The sequence below is a fragment of the Leucopleurus acutus genome (genome assembly GCF_964270905.1).
Source record: "Leucopleurus acutus genome assembly, chromosome: 1".
In the NCBI taxonomy this organism is placed as follows: domain Eukaryota; kingdom Metazoa; phylum Chordata; class Mammalia; order Artiodactyla; family Delphinidae; genus Leucopleurus; species Leucopleurus acutus.
The window spans coordinates 173,460,485-173,480,209 of record NC_139142.1 but is presented as its reverse complement, the minus strand read 5'-3'; the positions used below and the strand labels follow the sequence as shown (position 1 = coordinate 173,480,209).

The following is a 19,725-nucleotide window of genomic DNA, read 5'->3' as shown; positions in this document are numbered from 1 at the left end:
CAGTGCTGGTGCAAGGACAGGGCCCAGCGGTGCTCTAGTGAGTATTTGCCCTGGAACGTGAGCCCAGTATTGGACAGCTTCCAATTTTTCAAGAAACACTAGAAATTTGGACTTTTAAAGGCAATCTCTAAAAGTTCTGATTAATAATAACAACTCTGGTTGCAAAACAGCACAAAGCTGTAGCTTGCCAGCCGGCACCCTCAAAATACTCGTGCCCATGGTGGCATCCCACGTGCAGAGGGTGGCCTGGGCCTACCTTCAGAGGGGAGATGCCACCTGTCACTCTTGTGCTGTGAGGGGGGAGCCCAGCAGGGGCCAAGCTTGGTGGCCAAGCCCTGGGAGCTGATGAAGCCAGGGTCTGGTCCCCGGGTGTGTCCAGCGCACTGAGGACAAGCCCAGGGCTGGGCCCACAGTCTCCTGCCACAGAGAGACTGGGCTGCTGGGGAGGCAGCGGGGGGTGCCCAGGAGGACACAGCATACTCCCCTCTCTCTGATGGAGGCCGACTGCCTCTCTCTGTGTCATGCAGAGCAGCTGGGGACAGAGGGGCATCAAGAAAAAGGGCCCCTCTCCTGCCTGGTCCTGTCTGGAGGCTGTCACTCACCCCCATTTCTGAATCCTGCAGCCCCAACAAAGGGCTGCAGTCCTGGGCAAGGGACCCAAATGAGGCCAGGGGGCCCAGGTGCAGCACGCAGGCAGCTGGGGCTGCGGTCCAGCGGGCAGGGCAGTCTCAGGGTGCATCCTGAGGGGTACTGGGCACAACTGCCAGTTCCGTTTTTCAAGAGAAGCGGGAAATGCTGATTTGCCCGTGAAACCTTTTTTCTCCCTCTGCCTCGTAGCTGGAAGGAGCCGGAAAAGGAGGCCCAGGACCCTCTAGCCTCCCCCGAGCTCCCGATACCCCTTCGCTCCGATGACCCGCAAGTCACATAAACACAGCAAAGCGCTTCTTCTTGTCTCGAAGTCTGTCGAAGAAAGGACTCCACAGCCTTGCACAAGCCGGGCACCACAAACTATGCACCGGGCTCCAAGAGTCCAGAGCCTCCCTCTCAGAGCATCTGCTCCACAGGGACCATCCTAGTGCATGGGCAAGACCTCCGCAGAGAGAAGCTTCCCAACACCTGTGCGTCTGTCTCCCTCAGAGCCTCCTGCCCGTGCAGGCTCTACCCCAGGACACAAAACAGTGCTCCTCTGACACACGTTCTCACTTAAAATGCAGAATGAATACGATAAAAATGATCTCCAATGACCTCAGCAATGAAGTCATAGCCAGAATTCCATGCATTTCTCCACTAAGCAATGAAACCACCACAAACCTTTGTCACTACTTACTGCCTGAAATGGAGAGTTTCCCAGGGCAGCTTTGAAGGGCAGGTTGCAGAAGGCTATTTTTTCAGGTCTGTTGGGTCTACGTGTGAGTGTCTTCAAGAGGCAGAAACAGCTAGACCCCCAATGTGCCAGGTGCCTTACAGGGCCATGTGACCTTGAGGTGAGCCCGGCTCCCGCCCCGGCCCCCCAGGCCAGCCTAGATTTACCTCTTCGCCAAAAGCTGAGACTTGGTCCCTGAGGGAGAAATCAAGTGGATCTGCAGGTCTCCTCGGCGTGGGTGGGAGATGGTGATGCGGGCCACCACGTGCTCCAGGTAGCTCACACGCTGGTCCGAGTGGTCGGCACAGGCGGTGGTCAGGGCGCTGGTCCTCAGCGTCTGCACCACGGGGATGCTCCTGGTGGAGGAGGGAGGGGCTTAGTACTTGGCACCTGAAGCCCTCAGTCGCACACGAGGGGGACGGATCCAGGCCTCCTGGCCGCAGCCCCTTGGTCTCACACTCAGAAGTGCCTGTCGGGGTTACATCACCTGCCCAGAAGAGGTTTATCATTCTGGAATTTGCTTAGAGACATTTTTTTTTTTTTTTGCTGAGAGACATTTAAAGAATGTCTTCTCGTGCAGACTCAGCTAACGTACCCATGGATCCGGCCCCTCGGTGCTCTAACCCTTTGGCCAGCTCATCTCCTCAACGCCTGGGGTCTGCAAGGCTTTAAAACCCCAGCACTTCTGTCTCAAAGACTGGCCTTGAAGATGGAAGTCGTGATGCTGAATGATAACAACAGCAAACATTTCCTGAGTTGGCTGCGTGCCGGACACCAGCCCCCGTCGTGAGAATTCACGAGGACCGACCCTTTTGATCCAGAGAGAGATCGAGGACCGTGCCCAAGGTCACAGAGCTACTGAGAGGCAGAGCTGGGGTTTGAGGCTCTGAGTCCCCAGAGGTGCCCAGCTTGTGTGGACCCACACTCGTGTTCAAGAAACTAGGAAAGAGGAGACAGACAAGGGACCCAGGGCCAGACCTGGCCTCTTGTGCTGAACGCACTGGTCGAGGCCACAGTGACTGGACAGGAGATGGTCTGCTCAGGATCGTCTGCTTGAAGGCTGGGGGCCCCTTCCTCCCCCACCCCGTGAAGGGAGTGGATGACAGTTCTCTGTACAAACTCAGGGGAGCTTTATCATCTGGGGTAGAATCTGAGGACAGGCACCAAGCCCCAGTCATTCAGGACTCAGTTCCACCAGGATTTTCTCACATGCTCCCCAGATGGAGCAGACAAGCCTGCACACGACGCTGCTGCAGAGCCCCAGCCGGGCCACCCTCTGAGTCTGCACCACCGTGGCTCACCCTAATGGTCTGTGAACTGAACAAAGGCCACCCTCCGCCCAGCAGCACAGGAGTAATTCCCCGCCACTTGGCTAGCGCTCTGTTTATTATGGGGAGCGCTTTTCCCATTATGCCCGACTTCCCTCTGGGGCAGCGTGGGCTCACTATCTCAGGAATTACGTCGCCTGGTTCGACTGGGCCCGAGTCATAAAAAACAATCAAAACACTTATAAACAGTGATGTAACTCCCTCAGAGACTCTCTAAATATTTGAAAACATGATTTGCATACATCCTAAATTGATTTAGAGATGCTGATTTCTTCCACTGCCTTCTCCCAAGTTTCACTGTCTGTGTTTACAGGTCAGTGGGCCCCCCGCTGCGGGAGACTCAGAGCAGAAAAGAAAGCTCTGGAGAGTTCCAGCCCCACCGGGTACTCATGTATCTCCAGGTAAACTATTCCCGGCCCTCTTGCACTAAGAAGGCAGCGTGGGTGCTGGGGGGAGGGGACCCCTCCGTGTGAAGACTCACTAAACAACCCCATGCTCTCCTGGGCTGAAGAGCAAGATGGGAGTGAAACAGAAACAAAAGTCATAATGGGGCTTCCCTGGTGGCGCAGTGGTTGAGAGTCCGCCTGCCGATGCAGGGGACACGGGTTCGTGCCCCGGTCCGGGAAGATCCCACATGCCGCGGAGCGGCTGGGCCTGTGAGCCGTGGCCGCTGAGCCTGCGCGTCCGGAGCCTGTGCTCCGCAGCGGGAGAGGCCACAACAGTGAGAGGCCCCCGTACCGCAAAAAAAAAAAAAAAAAAAAAAAGTCATAATGAAGTTTTAAACTCTGTATCTACCCCCACTCCCAACCATTTGCCAATTAGGACGTGGAGCAATCACCCTGCTCTAGAAACAGACATGGGATCCCAGCCAGGAAACCTTAATCTTAGGTTCAGGCATTCAGAGAATAGGAGCAGGAGAAAAAAGAGGGTGGCCCGACCCCCCTCACGGCCGCCTCCCTGGGCCCAGCCCTGGTGTGGACATCTAGAGGAAAGCGCAGTTCAGGGCATGTGACATCCTCAACAAGATTGTCAAAGCCTCTTGCAACCTGCTGTTTTTACTCTGGCTCAGGGACCCCAGCTGCCAGGCCCCTGAGGTCACAAAGGTTGGCCAGTCTGACGCACAGAAGCTGCAGGGTTTAGGTTAAACAATGCACAGAAACACAAACACAGATAAGTTGTACTTTAATCACCAAAACTGATTTAGAGAGATCTTAAAGCTCCCAAGATAACCGAAAATGTTCCTCTGCTACTAAACTCCGAAATTGTTGTCTCTGCACAAAGCCATCTTCCCAGGACCTAGGGGAACCGAGCAGTAGAAGGTCCTATAAGACCTCCCTCCAGACCCAGTGATATTCAAGCTCTGGGGGCTGCCCTCCTTAGAAGAGGGCTCTGGGGACAGAGACGTGGCACCTCCTGCTGAGCCACACGTCAGACTTAATGATGGACCTTCCAGATGTTCCTTCATCCTAAGGGCCCTCAGCAGCTCCCTTCTCCTGAGGGGGGAGGGCGACCAGCCCACAGGCTTCATAGTAACTTCCTGGTACCTCCCTCCAGTATTCTCTAGTACATAATACCATCTAATTGCTTGAAAATGCATAGAAACAAGTTCGCAGTTTACTAAATTCAAGGCACTCACAACGCTTAGAATCTTATGGCATCAGTGACATTCAGAGCCAGAGGCAGAAATGTTTTCTAGTAAATCAAGTGGCTGGGAAAAGCAGGAGAAGGTGGGCCATGGGCAGAAGCTCTCTCCCTCCCCGCGTCTTTCTGCTCAAGCTGGGAAGCCACTACAGGTCAGCACACGCAGACCTCCCTTCACTGCACTTGGCTGAATTGCGTTCTGTACAAATTGAAGGTCTACAGCAACCCTGCGACAAGCAAGTCTGTCGGCGACACTTTTCCAAAAGCATCGGCTCACTTACTGTCACGTTTTGGTAATTCACACAATACTTCAAACACTTCAGTATTATTATTAAAAGTTCTGGTGGTCTGTGATGAGTGATCTTTGATGTTACTATTGCAAAAAGATGATGACTCACTGAAGGCTCAGATCATGGTGAGCCTTTTTTGGCGATCAAGTATCTTCTATTAAGGTATGTACATTGTCTTTTTAAACATAATGCCGTTGCACACTTAACAGACTACGGCACACTGGAAACGTAACTTTTATATGCAGTGGGAAACCAAAAAATTCATGTGACTCGTTTTATTGCAGTGGTCTGGTACTGAACCAACAATATCTCCAAGGTCTGCCTGTATTCCTCACTCCCACCTTGAAGACCTCTCCCAGCTCAGCTGCAAGGCCAGACCTGTGCCTTGGCCCCGAGCATCCCCAGGGTGACGCCACCTTTCCACGCGCAGGGCTGGGGCCAAGCGGGCAGTGCTCAGTTCCTCCCCCGACAGTCCTGAAGTCACGTGGAGCTGGAGACCCAGCAGAACCAGAAAGCAGCAGTGTCCTTCCCCCTGTGGTATTTGGCATCTGTCTGGGGGAGAAGAGGCTGCTGCAGGGCCGAGGACCATGACAACGGAGGGTCATCCATGAAGGTCAACCAGAAGGTCAACCAGGAAATCCCTGCACCGACCTTCTAAAGGGTCATGATTGGATGGAGAGGGGTTAATGGGCACAGACTTATTAGACTTAGGAAGGCAACATGGCCTGTGGGAGGGCCTGGGGCCATCTGTATGGGGACAGCAAGGAGGTTCTGAGTCACTTCCTGGGTCTCTGTTCCAGGATGACCGTTCTGGGACGGAGGGTCATGAGAGTCTGAGGCAGAGATTCTGTGACTTTCTTACTCAGGTTAGTCCACATTTAGGATTTTCCTTAAATGAAATTACTTTTGATTATCAAACCACAGACGATCATTTAGGCTGCAAATAAAACAGAGCTGAAAAAAAAAAAAGAGGCTAATCCAGTATACTAATTCAGACAGGGCTGCCCATGATTAATTGGGCTGTAAGGTGTTTTAAACACACGATGTTTAAATTTATGGCACATATTTCTCTTCTATGTGAAATGAAGGGGCTAAATCAGCTGACTTTAAACATTCCTTCCAATTCTAAGGTTCAATCTGATGGGGGTGGGGGGAGACAAGGAAATTACAGTCAATCCTCATTATCATGAGTCCATATTTGCAAATTCACCTACTCACTAAAATTTATTTATAACTTCAAATCAATACTTGTGGTGCGTTTGTGGTCATTTGCAGAGAGAGAGGCAGAATATGTGAACTGCCCAGTGTGTGTGTTCCCAGCTGAGGTCAAACAAGCTCACTACTATAAACAAATGTCCTTCTGCTGGTCTACGGAGTGCCACGTTTTTCACATTTTTGTGCTTTCTGTTGGTGGTTTCACTGTTTAAAATGGCCCCAAGCACAGCGCTGCAGTGCTGGCTAGCATCCTAAGCACAGGAAGGCACTGATGTGGCTTGTGGAGAAAATCCATGTTGTTGGTTCAGGCATCATCCAGGCCTGAGTTACAGTGCCGCCGACCATGGCTCATTGTCAATGAGTCAACTATACACTTTAAAGTGTCTCTAGACAGAAACACATATAAAACAAGTTTCTGTATTGACCGGTTGACAAAAGTGTCGTGACCAGAGGCTCCCAGGAACGATGGTGCTGCATTCATGAAGTCAGCGTTTGTAGTGACATCATAGAACACAACTACTGTGAACAATGAGAATCATGGTATCATTCAACTTTAACTGCTTGTCTTAGAAGTAGGGAGCGCTCACAATGTGGGGGAAACAGGTTTTTTCTTTTTTTGGTTAATTATTTATTTATTTTTGGCTGCGTTGGGTCTTCATTGTTGTGCGTGGGCTTTCTCTAGTTGTGGCGAGCAGGGGCTACATTTTGTTGCGGTGCGTGGACTTATCATTGAGGTGGCTAATCTTGTTGCAGGGCACAGGCTCTAGGCGTGTGGGCTTCAGTAGTTGTGGCACGCAGGCTCAGTAGTTGTGGCGCATGGGCTTAGCTGCTCCGTGGCACATGGGATCTTCGTGGACCAGGGCTCGAACCTGTGTCCCCTGCATTGGCAGGTGGATTCTTAACCACTGCTCCACCAGGGAAGCCTGGGGAAACAGGTTTGCATCAAAAAATAAGATAAGGGGACTTCCCTGGTGGTCCAGTGATTAAGATTTCACCTTCCAACGCAAGGGGTGCAGGTTTGATCCCTGGTCAGGGAGCTAAGATGCCTTGTGGCCAAAAAACCAAAACATAAGACAGAAGCAGTATTGCAACAAACTCAATAAAGATTTTTTAAAAATGGGCCACATCAAAAAGTCTTAAAAAAAAAAAAGCTAAGGAGGACAAGGGCTGCAGGAAAACAAACAGTTAACTAAAGGGATATGAGGAGACAGAACAAAGGTCAAGGGCCTGGGTACGGTCACCCCCAGCGCAGGACTGCAGAGCACCCCTTGAGTTTCCTCAAGGCACCAAGGCCCATGTAGGATGCCATGATGGAGGAAGCCAGGAGCAGCGGCCTCATACAGTAGCCGGCGGGCACGGATCAGATGCCCTGGAGAGGGGCTGGGAGGGCAGGGAACCTGCACAGTACAGAGCAGGAAAGAGGGGCTTCTAGCTGTCTGAAGAGGCGTGAGCCCCAGTTGTGTGCCACAGCCCCCCTGCAGAGCCCTGGAGTCGGGCCGGCATGGGTCCAGCCACACAGGTGCTCCGGGCCAGCCCAGCTGACCTGCTGCACGACTGACACCAGGGCCCGGCCCCTTGGGTGGTGGCAGCTGACTGAGACTGCAGGAGCCTGCAGGTAGCCAAGGCCAAGGTGCCTTCCCGTCTCAGAGCCAGTGTGCCCCATAGCCGGGATGCAGAGGGATGGAGGGAACGTGTCCTGGGGGACGTGGTTCCATCCTGCCTGAGCTCCTGGGATGCGCTCCTGCCCAGAGGGACACGTTTCCCTGTCTTCTCTCCTGAGTAGAAGGACCAGGCCACCTTAGTGTGACCTTCAGAGAACGGTGTTCATTGGCATTAAATGCAGGCGTCCTGGTGAGGACTGTGGCCACACCTGCCAGTTCTGCGTGAGGTCATGTGGGTTCTGAGCCAGGGGCCTGTGTGTCCGTGGTCACAACGAAGAGCACTGACACCCCTCTACCCTCGCCCGCCCCTCGGCCCTAATGGGGCTGTCCTCCCCTGGGGTACATCCTGTTCAGGGAGACGGTCCCCACGGCCATGACCCGAGGAGTCACAGGGCCACCCTCTCTGCAGATCCTGCCCGGGACCCAGCCTGTGCTCAGACATGAGCGTGGCACCCGCTGTGCCCTGGGGGACCACTCGGGCCCTGCTGGCGTCCCTCAGCTGGCCTGCTCTGTCTGGCACCACGCCCCACCCTAGAGTCAGGCTCAGGCCAAGAGGAGCAGAAAGGCCAGCAGCACAGCAGGAGAGAGGCTTTGATGGGCGGGGGCTGGGGGCTGCCATCACAGACCCGTCAGGGGAAGCTGTGCTCATTCCCTTCTGAAGGAAGGCCATGCGGACACCCCTAGTCTGGATGCTGTACATCTAGGGACTGGGTGGGGGGGATTTAGCCCGTCTCTGTCGGGATCCCCCGCCTGAGAGACAGTAAGAAGTCCCTGGGGTCGTGGAGAAGGTCAGGGAGCCGCCAGGGGAGAGGGGCCTGCAGGGGTGGGCGCGGCGAGGAATGAGAGGGGCCAGGCCCCCCGACTCCAAGGCGCTGCCAGATCTCCCTGGGCCGTCTCTTTACAGCCTGTCACCGACCCCACCCCGGAACAGGCCGTGGTGTCTGACCCACCTCTCAGGCACCCACGGGGAAAGCACAGCCCATGCAGCTTTCAGTGAGTGCTGCGTGTCGGTGCAGCAGGAGGGGAAATCCCTTGAACTCGCCGGGCACTTCTGCTACAGAGAATGGCTTGTTACGGGCCTCACAGATGACACCCGTGAAAATGTGCGCTGAGCCCGACTCTCTGCTGTGACATTCAAACACACGTGGAAGACATTCTTGCCTGGTCTTGGGCACAGATGGTTTTGAATCTCCTCAGAACTTTTGTCAATTGCAGGAGGGTAAATAGGATAATGACCAGTGCCATCTGCCTGTGCAGAATTATGTGGGTGTCAGATAGAGGAGGATAAAGTGAACACTTTTATAGCCTTTCTGAAAAAGTGAAGAAGAAAATCAAGCTTAGTATAATTCCCGTGAATGAAAACGAGGCCCAGCTTTTAAGGATCTTACTTGACTCGCAGGATTTTCTAGCCGGCACTTCCCTTGCATCTTTAAAAACCCAGGCTACAGCAACACGGTCTATGACATCCATGTCTCCTAACTTCGCGCTGGAAAGACAGCCAGGGTCCTCTAAGCAAAGAGGACTTACGTACTCGTCTTCAGCTTCAGCAGGTTTGGAAGATTACCATCCTGACAGCCCGTGGTTTAGTGCGGCTTCTCTTTTATTAAAGAACTCACCCACCACACAAAATATACGTCAAAACTAAAAGCTCTGAATATTTAGGTTTATCTATAGAGCAGACCATCTATTTCTAGATGTTCAAGAATTAACTGTGCACTAACCACATGCTGTTTACTGTTCTGGTATTTCATGAAACCAGACTGCATGTGATGTCCTTTTATAACAACGCTGCTTGTAAATACGTAGGTGAATGTGATGGATGGCAATTATCAGGCCCTTACTGTGAGCCAGGCATTGTTCTGAGCACTCCGCGTATATTCACTCATTCAAAACCCCCAACCAGGGTGTGAGGTTTGGGAGCTGTGTTACATCCCCACGTCATAGATGAAGAAACTGAGGCTCAAAGGAGTTAAGAAGGATGTCAGTGCTCTTCATTCCTGCCCTGCATGTGACCATGGACACCCAGGCCCCCTGGCTCAGACGTCACCGCAGAACTGGCAGGTGTGGCCACAGTCCTTGCCAGGACGCCTGCACTTAATAGCAAGGAACACTGTTCTCTGAAGGTCACAGTAGGGTGGCCTGGTCCTTATACTCAGGAGGGAAGACAGGGAAACGTGTCCCATGGGTACATGGGTCCGCACAGGGCGGCCAAAGAGGCCCCCTCGCCCCTTCCTCCCTCCCTCTCTCTGTGCTCTTCTCCACAGGAAGCACTGAAGCCAGGTCTGGGACATTCACGGCATCCTAAGATTCCACAATGAGAAGGAAAAACCAGAAAGAGGCCAAGACAGTGGACAGCCGTCTTCGGGGACCCCCAGATCAAGAAACATCTGCAGAGAGGGAGCAGGGAGAGGCAGAGGGAGAAGCAGGCGTGCGGGAAGACTTCCTTTTCATCTTTAAGCTAAACGGTCCCAGCAGCTTAGGCAAAGCTACACAAGAACCCTGATGAAGGAAACCAGCCATAAGCACTGGGGGTGCTCAGCAGCTCTGGCTCAAGCGACCCTGGCAGGCAGGCTGCAGCTCTGCTGGGAGATGAGGCTATCAGGGCTAAACACGTATCTGCCTTCCACGTGGGAGCACTTGGCTGTCTGTCTCTCTCTCGGCCCTTATGTCATTGGGAACAACTGAATGTGCAGTTGAGGTTTGGGACAGCAGATTGGCTGAATATTCCAGAGAGTCTGAAACTGCTAAACGCAAAGATGATTTTCCCTTAGAAACAGCAGTGCGATTCTTCCCGTCTGCTGGAATTTGCGGGGACCTTTCCTCAAAGGACAGGAACAATGTCACACTGTGTAGTATGGCTGCGCCCCTCAACCCATGCTGTCTAGACTGCGTGTACCAGCACTTAAAAAACAAAATAAAATAAAAATAAAAACAACCCTTCGCCACCTAGGCACCACTCTCCCATCTTAAAACTATTCCTGGCAGCAGAAGAATGCTTCATTCAGGAGCTGCCCCAACGGGGAGGCCAGTGGAAAGGAAGGGCTGCAGCCTGGACGCGGCAGGGCAGAGGGCAGCCTCGCGGGTGGGACCCAGCCCCCGAGTCCAGCACCACCTAACCTGGAGCTTGAGTGCCTGTGTGCCAGGGGTCTTCCAAATAACCAAGCAAAAGAATGCAAAAGGCCTCTTAATCTCAGAAAACCTTCCACTTTCTCCTGAGTTTGACAGTCTAAGGCTCCCCAGAGAAAACGATGCTTTCAAATGTCAAGGGTGAGACTCGCCTGCTGGCCTACCAGCTCCTCAGGCCTTGGAGGGATAACCCGGCAGTCAGTCTTCACAATTAGCAGCAGGAGGGAAATGCAATTTTTCAAAAGATCCTTCTGTGGCTATTCATCCAACAAATACTTTCTGAATTTCTACTGTATGCAAGGCATCAGCAAGAAACACTTTTCTCAACATTTTATAGCAGAAGGGCATACTATAAGAGGTAGATGCCTTTAAGGAAGGGGCGAGCTCAAAGAGAATGATCTATCTTTGTTGATAAAGCAAGAATCCCTTTTAATCACCCCATCATTTATTTTTCTTTTCAAACACACATTTTCCAAAGGTAATAAACTGCTATAGAGAGAAAGAAATGCATTCCATTCTTCATCGATTTTAAAGCCTAGAGTAACACCATTCTGAAAAGGATACAATGGACAGCGGCAACAGCAGAATTCAGGAGAGTAATCTGATCTCCTCTCCTAACGGAATAGGATTCTTGCTATTTTATTTACTTTACAGTTGATTTTTTTGGCCATGCGACGCAGCATGCGGGATGTTAATTCCCCAACCAGGGACTGAACTTGTGCCCCCTGCAGTGGAAGTGCAGAGTCCTAACCACTGGACTGCCAGGGAATTCCGTACAGATTTTTTTTAAAACTACCATATGTCCCAGCAAACCCACTACTGGGCATATACCCTGAGAAAACCATAATTCAAAAAGACTCATGTACCACAATGTTCACTGTAGCACTATTTACAGTAGCCAGAACATGGAAACAGCCTAAGTGTCCATTGACAGATGAATGGATAAAGAAGACGTGGCACATATATACAATGGAATATTACTCAGCCATAAAAAGAAATGAAATCGAATTATCTGTAGTGAGGTGGATGGACCTAAAGTCTGTCATACAAAGTGAAGTAAGTTAGAAAGAGAAAAACAAATACTATATGCTAACACATATATATGGATCCCCCCCCCCCCGCCCAAAAAAAAAGGGTTCTGATGAACCTAGGGGCAGGACAGGAATAAAGACACAGACATAGAGAATGGACTTGAGGGCTTCCCTGGTGGCACAGTGGTTGAGAGTCCACCTGCCGATGCAGGGGACGTGGGTTCGTGCCCCGGTCCGGGAAGATCCCATATGCCATGGAGCGGCTGGGCCCGTGAGCCATGGCCACTGAGCCTGCGTGTCTGGAGCCTGTGCCCCATAACGGGAGAGGCCACAACAGTGAGAGGCCCGCGTACCGCAAAAAAAAAAAAAAAGAGAATGAACTTGAGGACACAGGGAGGGGGAAGGGTAAGCTGGGACGAAGTGAGAGAGTGGCACGGACATATATACACTACCAAATATAAAATAGATAGCTAGTGGGAAGCAGCTGCATAGCACAGGGAGATCAGCTCTGTGCTTTGTGACCACCTAGAGGGGTGGGATAGGGAGGGTGGGAGGGAGACGCAAGAGGGAGGGGACAGGGGGATATATGTATACATATAGCTGATTCACTTTGCTCTACAGCAGAAACTAACACAACATTGTAAAGCAATTATACTCCAATAAAGATGTTAAAAAAAAAATCCCAGTGTTTACACCTTAAGCTTATCTGAGTCCAGATAAAAGCGACACCGTGCTGCTGTGCACTCTGGATACTAAACCCTCTCCTGCCACAGAGAAGAAGCCGGGGCTGCCACCCTGGTCCAGGACCAATGGGGTCTCACTGCGGACTCTCGGGGCCGGTGGAGCTGCCAGAGCTATGGCTCCAGCCTCTAGGAGGCCGCTTGGCGCTGCTGCCCATCGCCCCCAGCCAGCAGGGCAGCTCCCAGGTCTGGGTGGCTCTGCTAAATATTACGGCTAAGAAGTTCCAATCCTAGGCTGGGGTTGAGGCTGAGGGAAGGACGCCTCAGAATGGAGCAATTGACAAAAGGGGAAACTACAATGACAGCAAAAGGCCTCAAAACAGTACTGGATTAAGAATCGATTCCTTTCCCTGCTTCACAATCCACAAGAAAAAATGCAGACATGTTTACAGACGCGCTGCACGCACCCACACACGCATGTCCTCACCGATGTGCACAGGAATGCGTGTGTGAACACCTATCTCCCCCATCCCCGAAATACCTTCCAGCAGAGTCCAAAGGACACACCGGAAGAACCGAGCTCACCTGGGCCTCTTGTCTGTGACAGCGACACAGCTGTGCTGCAGGGGCACCGCAGTCCACTTCTTGGCCTCCATGACGAGGGCGTCCGCGTCTACCAAGCCAAATCCATAGAGGTGGCTAACTGAAAAGACAGGGCCTTCAGACCCAGCTCCCCACTGCCACCACCATCCGGGGACAGGCCACCTGTATCCCTCCAGGGCTGCAGGGCCCCTGCCAGCGCCTGAGAGCCCCGGGCCACAGCACCCGTCCTTCTGAGGACACTCCCAGCTGCTTTACTCTCCCAACTCTTTCAGGTCAGGAGTGAGGGGCAGAAAATACGTCCCATTTTGGTGCAAAATAAAGGAAGTGTTGAGGGGGCCTAGTACTTTCTTTTTGTAAGATGAGGGCGAGTTTCTTTATATTAAAGGGACTTCCTGGGCTTCCCTGGTGGTGCAGTGGTTGGGAGTCCGCCTGCCGATGCAGGGGACATGGGTTCGTGCCCTGGTCTGGGAAGATCCCACATGCCGCAGAGCAGCTGGGCCGTGAGCCATGGCCGCTGAGCCTGCGCGTCCGGAGCCTGTGCTCCGCAGCGGGAGAGACCACAGCAGTGAGAGGCCCGCCTACCACCAAAAAAAAAAAAAAAAAAAAAAAAAAAAAAGGGACTTCCTGGCATCTGCGCTCCCTGAATTTTGTGCCGGACATGAAAAGCAAAACATGCGACACCTTAGTTCACGCAACCACGACGTGCAATAAGCACAATAAAACAAGGCTCTGCTCATCTCTTCTGCCATTTGCTCTCCCTGCTGAATTTCTAGGGCATTCAGGGAGAGCAGCATCACCCAGCACACAGGCTGGCCCAAGCTGGTGTTTAATTTGGCCAACGCAGGAGAGTTTCAGAGTTGAATTTAAGAGGCAAGGTCAAGAGCTAGATACAATCTCTTTTCCTATTTAATTAGGCCAAAATTGAAATGTAGGTCAGCTCTTGTTGCAGCACACCACTACCACAAACATTCCTGCAAGACAAGGATGCGTCAGGCCTAATCAATGGCCTCCTTATTAAAAGGAATGTCCCCCGGAACTTAGGGTAACAATGCTTGACCTGTATTTTTCAGAGTAGCATCAGGCTTGGTGTCGAAATAGCGGGACCTGAGCTAAAGAAAAGGAAAAAACGTCCTCCCTAACATACCACGGCTGAATGTAAATCTTTTTCAAGTATCTCTGGTAAGAAGCAAGACAAACAAAGCCAGTGGCACAGTCCTGTAATAACCTGCTCAAGAGGCTCCAAATATCTGGGTTACAAGCCTGGACTGTGGGATGATTTCATGGTACCTGGGTCTGTCCCAGGCTATGATGGGGACAGAGCCCTTTTAAAACACAAGGGCTTGCTGACAGAAGTTTTATAGTTAGAAAGTAACTTATATAACTATCTCGATGTCCTCCTTGTACAGGTGAGGAAACTGAGGGATAGTTTCAAAATTGTAGAGCTACCCAGGGCTGAGAATGCAAGTTGTCCTTAGGTGGCACATAAGCAAACATCATGTATTTTAATAATTATGGATTTGTTTTAATGTGCATTAGAAAAAACGTAACTACACATCAAACCCATGATTAACTAGATGTAACAGAGCTTCCTTTTAAAATATACTTCTTTGTGTAAAAAAAAAAAAAAATAGGCAAGCCCATTTAAAGAGAACCATGAAGTCCATACTGGTACAAGTGGCCCCTGACGTGGCAGAAGTCGGGAGGCTCAGCAAGCCCAGAACTTGAGCGACCTTATTAAACTACTGGATTTCTACCTTTCATTCTTGTGACACATAATTAATGTTATTTGGGGGTTCTTTTTGAGAAATTCATGTCCCCGCCCATACAGGCTCCAGGAGGTCAGGACCCACCCAGCCCCGGAATCTTGGCCGCACCTTTATGACCAGCACCGTTCACCTTCCAGTCGTTTGCTTTGAGGTGGGCCGGCCTGGACGTCTTCACCAGCAGGTGCTGGACGTCCCTCCAGGTCAGCTGGCTGCTGCAATGACACAAGGACAGACGGCTGTACTCATGTGGGTCTGTAAGGCGGCCACAAGGCCCATCAGAGGTGGGGCGTTGGGAGCCGGCCTCGTGCCTGGACTTGAGGAAGGCTCCGCAGGCTCCCCTCCTTGTCAAGGGTCAACGTCACAACCTCTTTGTAAAGAATGGTTTCTAGTCATCAAACCCTAAGATAAGATAGTACAATGGGTGACCAAAAACCCACAGTGTTAAAGCCTAGCCTTGCTACCACGATCCACCTGAGTCTGTATGAGGCTCTATGGCAAACTCTGGCCCCGGGGAGAGGACAGCCTTACGTATCAGCACGTGTTGGGAGAATCTGGACTAGTCTTTACCACGTGAGTGAGCATTCCGTGGGCCGGGGCACGCCCAGCCATCACCTACTCAGACCCCATGTCCAGGACCACTGCCCACACACTAGAATTTGAGATTTTAGTAATTCTACATTAACAATATATTCATTTTGGTGCAGAGTAGAAACATTTCATTAAAAGAACACTTGCCCACGATTGAAAATGCAGAGATGAGATATCTTGGACACTAAGATACATTTGCTTGCCTTTTCAACACTCCTCAAAACAGGATCCACCTGACAATGATGCTCTCAGAACCCTGCTCTGTCCACAGCGCTAGGACCGCAACACAGACAAGAATGGGAGCTCCCTGGGGACCTCCCTGGCAGTCCAGTGGTTAAGACTCTGTGCTTCCACTGCAGGGGGCATGGATTTGATCCTTGGTTGGGGAACTAAGATCCTGCAGGCCACACAGCACAGCCAAAAAAAAAAAAAAAAAAAAAAAAAGCGGGAGCTCCCTGGACGTAGCCTTCGCCACCTCTTCTTAAATAGCACCTGCCCTGGCCAGTCCTCACAGGCATCTTTCCAACTGCCCACTCTTTGTGTGTGTGTCTGCAAATATATGTAACATAAAATGTACCATCTCAACCGTTTTTAAGCGTACAGTTCAGCGCCATTAAACACATTCACCGTGTTATGCAGCCGTCACCACCGTGCATCTCCAGGACGTGATCATCTTAACCCACTGAACCTCTGCCCCCATCAAACGCTCACTCCCTATCCCTCCCCCAGGCCCCTGGCCAGGCCATCCTACTTTCTGTCTCTATGGATTTGATGACTCCAGGTGCCTCACAGAAGTGGAGTCCCAAGGTATCTGTCCTTCTGTGACTGGCTTAGTTCACTCAGCATAATGTCCTCCAGGTTCGTCCACGTTGCTGCAGGGGTCAGAACCTCCTTCCTTCTCAAGGCCGAATGACATTCCATAGACCACATTCACCTACTGATGGACATCTGGGTTGCTTCCACCTTCTGCTATTTTGAGTAATGCTGCCGTGAACATGGCTGTATAAATATCTCTTCGAGTCTCTGCTCTCCGTCCTTTTGGGTGCACACTCACAAGTGGAATTGTTAAATTATATGGTAATTCTTTGTTTCATTTTTTGAGGAGCCATCACATTGTTTTTCACAGCAGCTGCACTATTTTACTTTCCCAACAAATGCTTTGCCTGCTTTAGTACTAGAAGCTCACCTGTGGCTTGAGTCCTGGGGGGCCTGTGTACTCCTCCTCCCTGGGGTCTCCCGCTCTCTGGGCTCTAGCCCTGGCTTCCCCTGATTTCTCCACCACGTTCTTGACACTGTGCTGGTCCCCGGCCAGTCAGTGGCCTCCTGGCTGCCTATCCCAACTGTTCCCATCAGTACCGTTTCCAGACCTTTTCTTGGCACAAGCTGACTTGCTATCCTCCCCTTATCCACTGCCCTCCTGAGGACCACAGCCAGCCTCACTGTTAGAGGAGGATCTGAGGCCCCAAGTGGCCCACGGCCTTGCCCTCTGGTGGAGAGGCGCACGCACAGGCTTTGGATTCCAGACGGCAGATGTGCCTGCCGCCCTTTCCCCTGTTTGGCCGGGTTCGTCACCCCTCACATCTGCAGGGTCCACCCAGGATGGAGAAAGCCAGCCCCCCGGGAGCTCAGCACAGATGCCAGGAAGCCTGGGCTTCAGAGCTGACACAGAAAGGGTTTAGAAAGGGAGGATGTGAGAAACCATCTTACTAGGAGAAACTCCATTTCATTTTTGATGACAGTACTCAAATCACATATATAGTTGTATGAAAACATGTCTAAGAAATGGTGTTTAAAATGTTTTTTTAAGTGAAGAAGGGATTGCTCAGCCTTGGGGGTGGTTCTCACACATAAGGCTCTTCCTTCATCCTTGTCACATGCTGCCTGCAGGCCTCCTGCACCTCCGACAGCTTCTCCCCGCAGGTGACCTGGCTTTGCCCGGCCTCCTTCCACAGCAAAATTGCTGCACACGTGAGCAGCTGTCCAGATACTACCCCGGCCTCCAAAGCCCCTCAGCTGAGGCCGGCAGTGCCCCTGGTTACACCAAGTTCCTTCCTGGACCAACCCTATGTGTTTAAATGCTCTAAGTGGACGCTGTTTCCAATGACGTGTGCTTGACCTACCACCTGTAAAATTCTGAGGATGAGCTAAAATGATGAGGCAGTGATCGGGGAATTCATGAGTCCACAGGCCAAGTTTAATGCGACAATCCGGCACAAAGCGGGGTTTGTTTTCTATTTAGTTTCAACTAACAAAACTCCTTCCATGTTTCCAATAAGGAAGGAAAGAAAATACAAAACAACTAATCACCAAGTATATGAAAGCAACTTCCCACACAAGCAACTATTTAGCATTTTTTAAATGAGCCTCAGGACACAGAAGCTATCATTTTGGCCTGAAAATCAAAGATATTTAGCTCTTTCTTTGTGAAATGGGTAGCATTTGAGTTTTACGCTCTTTTGCCTGATGCAAATCAACGAGCAAACATACATAATTAGAAGGACTGCAGCAACCCAAATATAACTGCTGAATCATTTAAAATCTCACCTGCGGCAAATGACTCCTTCAAAGGGCTGGGCTGTTCTGAGCCAGTTTTGATATTTAAACTAAAATCTGTTTCTGATCCCATGGCTGTATGTGTAGTAGACTCTCTTCTTCTGAACCTTCCACCCGTTGACAACTCTAGGGCTTTCATTCAGCTTAAAGCAGATAAAACATCACCACCGTATTGTCAACTTATGAACTAAAGTTGACAAAGGACAGCTGTATGAGCCTAAAGTGTGGTCTGGGGGTGCGGTGCAGGCTTGGGGCACACCCTCCCCGCCCCCCCACCCCCACCCCCGGCTCCCTGTGCTCCTACGAAGGGCAGGAGACTGTGAGCTTGAAAACGGGAGAGAAGGGAAGAAGCCACTCATGCCCGTTAAGGAGAAATCCTGACGTGAACCTGGAGGACACTATGCTGAGTGAAGTGAGGCAGACACAGAAGGACAAACACTGTGTGATCCCACAAATTTGAAGTCCGAGAGGAGTCAGGTTCATAAAGACAGAAACTAGAACGGTGGTTGGCAGGAGCTGGGTGAGGGGGAAATGGGGAGTGTTATGGGCTGCATTGCGCATCCCTTCCCCAAAATCACACGTTGAGGCCCTGACCCCCAGGACCTCAGACGTGACTGCACTTGGAGATGGGCGTCTGTAATTAAGGTGAAATGGGGTCATTAGGGTGGGCCCTGATCCAACGTGACTGGTGTCTTTACAGAAGGATCTAAACACACACACACAGAGGCCACGTGAGGACACGGGGAGAAGGTGACCACTGACACGTCAAGGAGAGAGGCCTCAGAGGGAAACAGCCTTGCCGACACCGCGATCTCAGACCTCTAGCCTCCAGAACTGTGAGATCGTACGTTTCTGTTGTTTAAGCCCCAGCAGACCACACAGGAAGCTATCTGATGGGTACAGGGCTTCAGTCTGGGCAGACGAAAATGTTCTGCAGATGGCTGGCGGCAACGGTCACTCAACAGTGAATGTGCTTAACGAGCATCACCCTTAAAATGGTGTGTAAAACATAAATTTTACGTTATGTGTGTTTTATCACAATAAACACTTTTTTAAAAAAAGGAAAAGGAGGGAAGGTAGGTGGGAACTTACTTTGCTTCCAGCGCCAAGGCGATGATGCCGGCCACCATGGGGGCTGAAACAGAGGTCCCGGTGTGGCCATCAGTGCAGCGCTGGCGCAGATCCGTGGTCACCTGGGCAGGGGCAGCAAGCAGCCGGGTCAGAGGCTGCTCAGGACACTGCCCCTGGGCAGGCGTGACCTTAGCCCCAGGGATGGAAGAGGTGTTATGCAGACACACCTTGGCAACGGAGGCTTCCGCGTGTCTGGCACCCCCTGCAGCAACATGGTGATGGCGGGGTAGGAACAGGGGGTTAAGGCCACAGCCCCCCACCACTGCAGATGCAGCCCGAGACTCAACAGAGAGACAGAATGAAACAGAGGGGCCTCCACGGCAAGACCCCCTGCCGGGGCCCCCATCAACAACCCCCAAGTCACTCCAGACTTCAGAGCAGGGAAACACGTGCTGGTGTCGTCTGGCCCAGAGAGCATCTCTGCCGTGAGCCAGAGATCGGCAATTGGTCAGAGAAGGTCACAGAGCACTCTCTCCACCAGGACGTCCTCCCAGGTAGCTGACAGTGTCCCAGGGCACCCAGTTCTGTCTGCAGCAGGAGCTACACCTGTGTCCCTCGGTGACGGGGGTGGGCACTGATTCTGGGCCTCACCACAGTCCAGCCTGACTGCACCTTCCCTTTGAACTGAAACGGAGAAGCACGCGTGGGTACAGCTGGGAGACGCCTGTTGTGCTGGATGGGACACTGGCCCTAGTGTGACTCCCATGCATTTTGCAGGTAGAACTAAGGCTGCTAACCAGCTGAACTTA

General features: G+C 51.7%; 1 protein-coding gene across 3 annotated transcripts in view; it reads right to left on the bottom strand.

Annotated features, from left to right (window-relative positions):
- The window catches only part of PCSK6 (proprotein convertase subtilisin/kexin type 6), a 198,256-nt gene that overhangs the window by 55,033 nt on the left and 123,498 nt on the right, over positions 1–19,725 (bottom strand). For 2 of the 3 annotated variants that reach the window (XM_082851525.1, XM_082851527.1), the window contains exons 9-12: positions 18,938–19,038; positions 14,813–14,916; positions 12,921–13,038; positions 1,531–1,719 (exon numbers count right to left, since the gene is read on the bottom strand). In XM_082851525.1, the coding sequence (XP_082707651.1) occupies positions 1,531–1,719; positions 12,921–13,038; positions 14,813–14,916; positions 18,938–19,038 (512 nt within the window). The remainder of the gene's footprint in view (positions 1–1,530; positions 1,720–12,920; positions 13,039–14,812; positions 14,917–18,937; positions 19,039–19,725) is intronic. The other variant, XM_082851526.1, reaches the window with a different exon arrangement.